We start from the raw sequence: 1,124 nt of genomic DNA on the forward strand, positions 1-1,124 counted from the left end.
GTGACTGGAGTTCAGACGTGTGCTCTTCCGATCTTTAAACACATTGAAAATAATTTATACAAATGTAAAAGAAATAATATTACCGTAATGAATAGCATTAGAAATCAATCTACAGGTATTATCAACAGACTTTTTAACACGAATTTTCCGCCACTAAACGATAACGAAAAATTAATTAAAAAATGGATATTATTAACAAAAAAAATTATTAAAAATAACCCTGATTTATTAATAACAAGGGCTGACAAAGGGAATACTACAGTTGTCTTAAATAAGATTGAGTACACTCGAAGAATGAAAGAGATGTTATCTGATACCAATACTTATTGCACACTTGAAAAAGATCCGACTAAAAAATTGACTGCAGAATTACGTTGTCTTCTTGCTAGATGGAAAAAGAATGAATTTATAAGCGATCACACATACAAAACTTTACTTACTACGGATGGTGTGATACCTAGAGCTTACGGTTTGCCAAAGATCCACAAACCAAATAATCCGCTCAGAATAATTGTATCATTCATTAATAGCCCTTTATATAATTTGTCTTACTATCTACATGATATTATCAATAAGAACATACCATCAGCTCCGAGCCATGTGAATAACAGTTTCCATTTAGTCAGAAATCTAAATGGTATACATCTAGAGCAGAATTGTAAATTAGCTTCTCTTGATGTAGTTTCATTATTCACAAACGTTCCAACAGACTTGGCAATAGAGAGCATTTCAAAAAGATGGCAATACATTTCAGAAAAAACCAAGATACCAAAAGTTGAGTTCTTAAATGCTATCTGAATGTTGCTCGACTCAACGTTTTTCACTTTTAACAACTTAATATATAAGCAGGTATTTGGTACACCAATGGGTGGACCGAGTTCCCCTAGTATCGCAGATTTGGTAATGCAGGATATAGAAGAAGCGGCATTGAAAAAATTACCATGCCATCTTCTGTTTTATTATAGATATGTTGATCACATTCTATTGGCTGCTCCCTTTGAACTCTTGGATACAATTTTGAATGTTTTCAATTCTATGCATGAACGGTTAAAATTTACGATTGAGATTGGGGATGACGACAGACTTAATTTTTTAGATGTAAACATCATTATTGACAATCAGAA

General features: G+C 32.4%; 1 protein-coding gene across 1 annotated transcript in view; it reads left to right on the forward strand.

Moving 5' to 3' along the window:
* Window positions 1–294: 294 nt before the first annotated feature.
* Window positions 295–1,124, forward strand: part of LOC105449506 — a 6,945-nt gene continuing 6,115 nt past the window's right edge. Inside the window, exons 1-2 of the mRNA XM_011688762.1 lie at window positions 295–513; window positions 850–900. Coding sequence (XP_011687064.1) covers window positions 295–513; window positions 850–900 — 270 coding nt within the window. The remainder of the gene's footprint in view (window positions 514–849; window positions 901–1,124) is intronic.

The sequence above is a fragment of the Wasmannia auropunctata genome, unplaced genomic scaffold (assembly GCF_000956235.1).
Source record: "Wasmannia auropunctata unplaced genomic scaffold, wasmannia.A_1.0 LD336076.1, whole genome shotgun sequence".
NCBI classification, from domain to species: domain Eukaryota; kingdom Metazoa; phylum Arthropoda; class Insecta; order Hymenoptera; family Formicidae; genus Wasmannia; species Wasmannia auropunctata.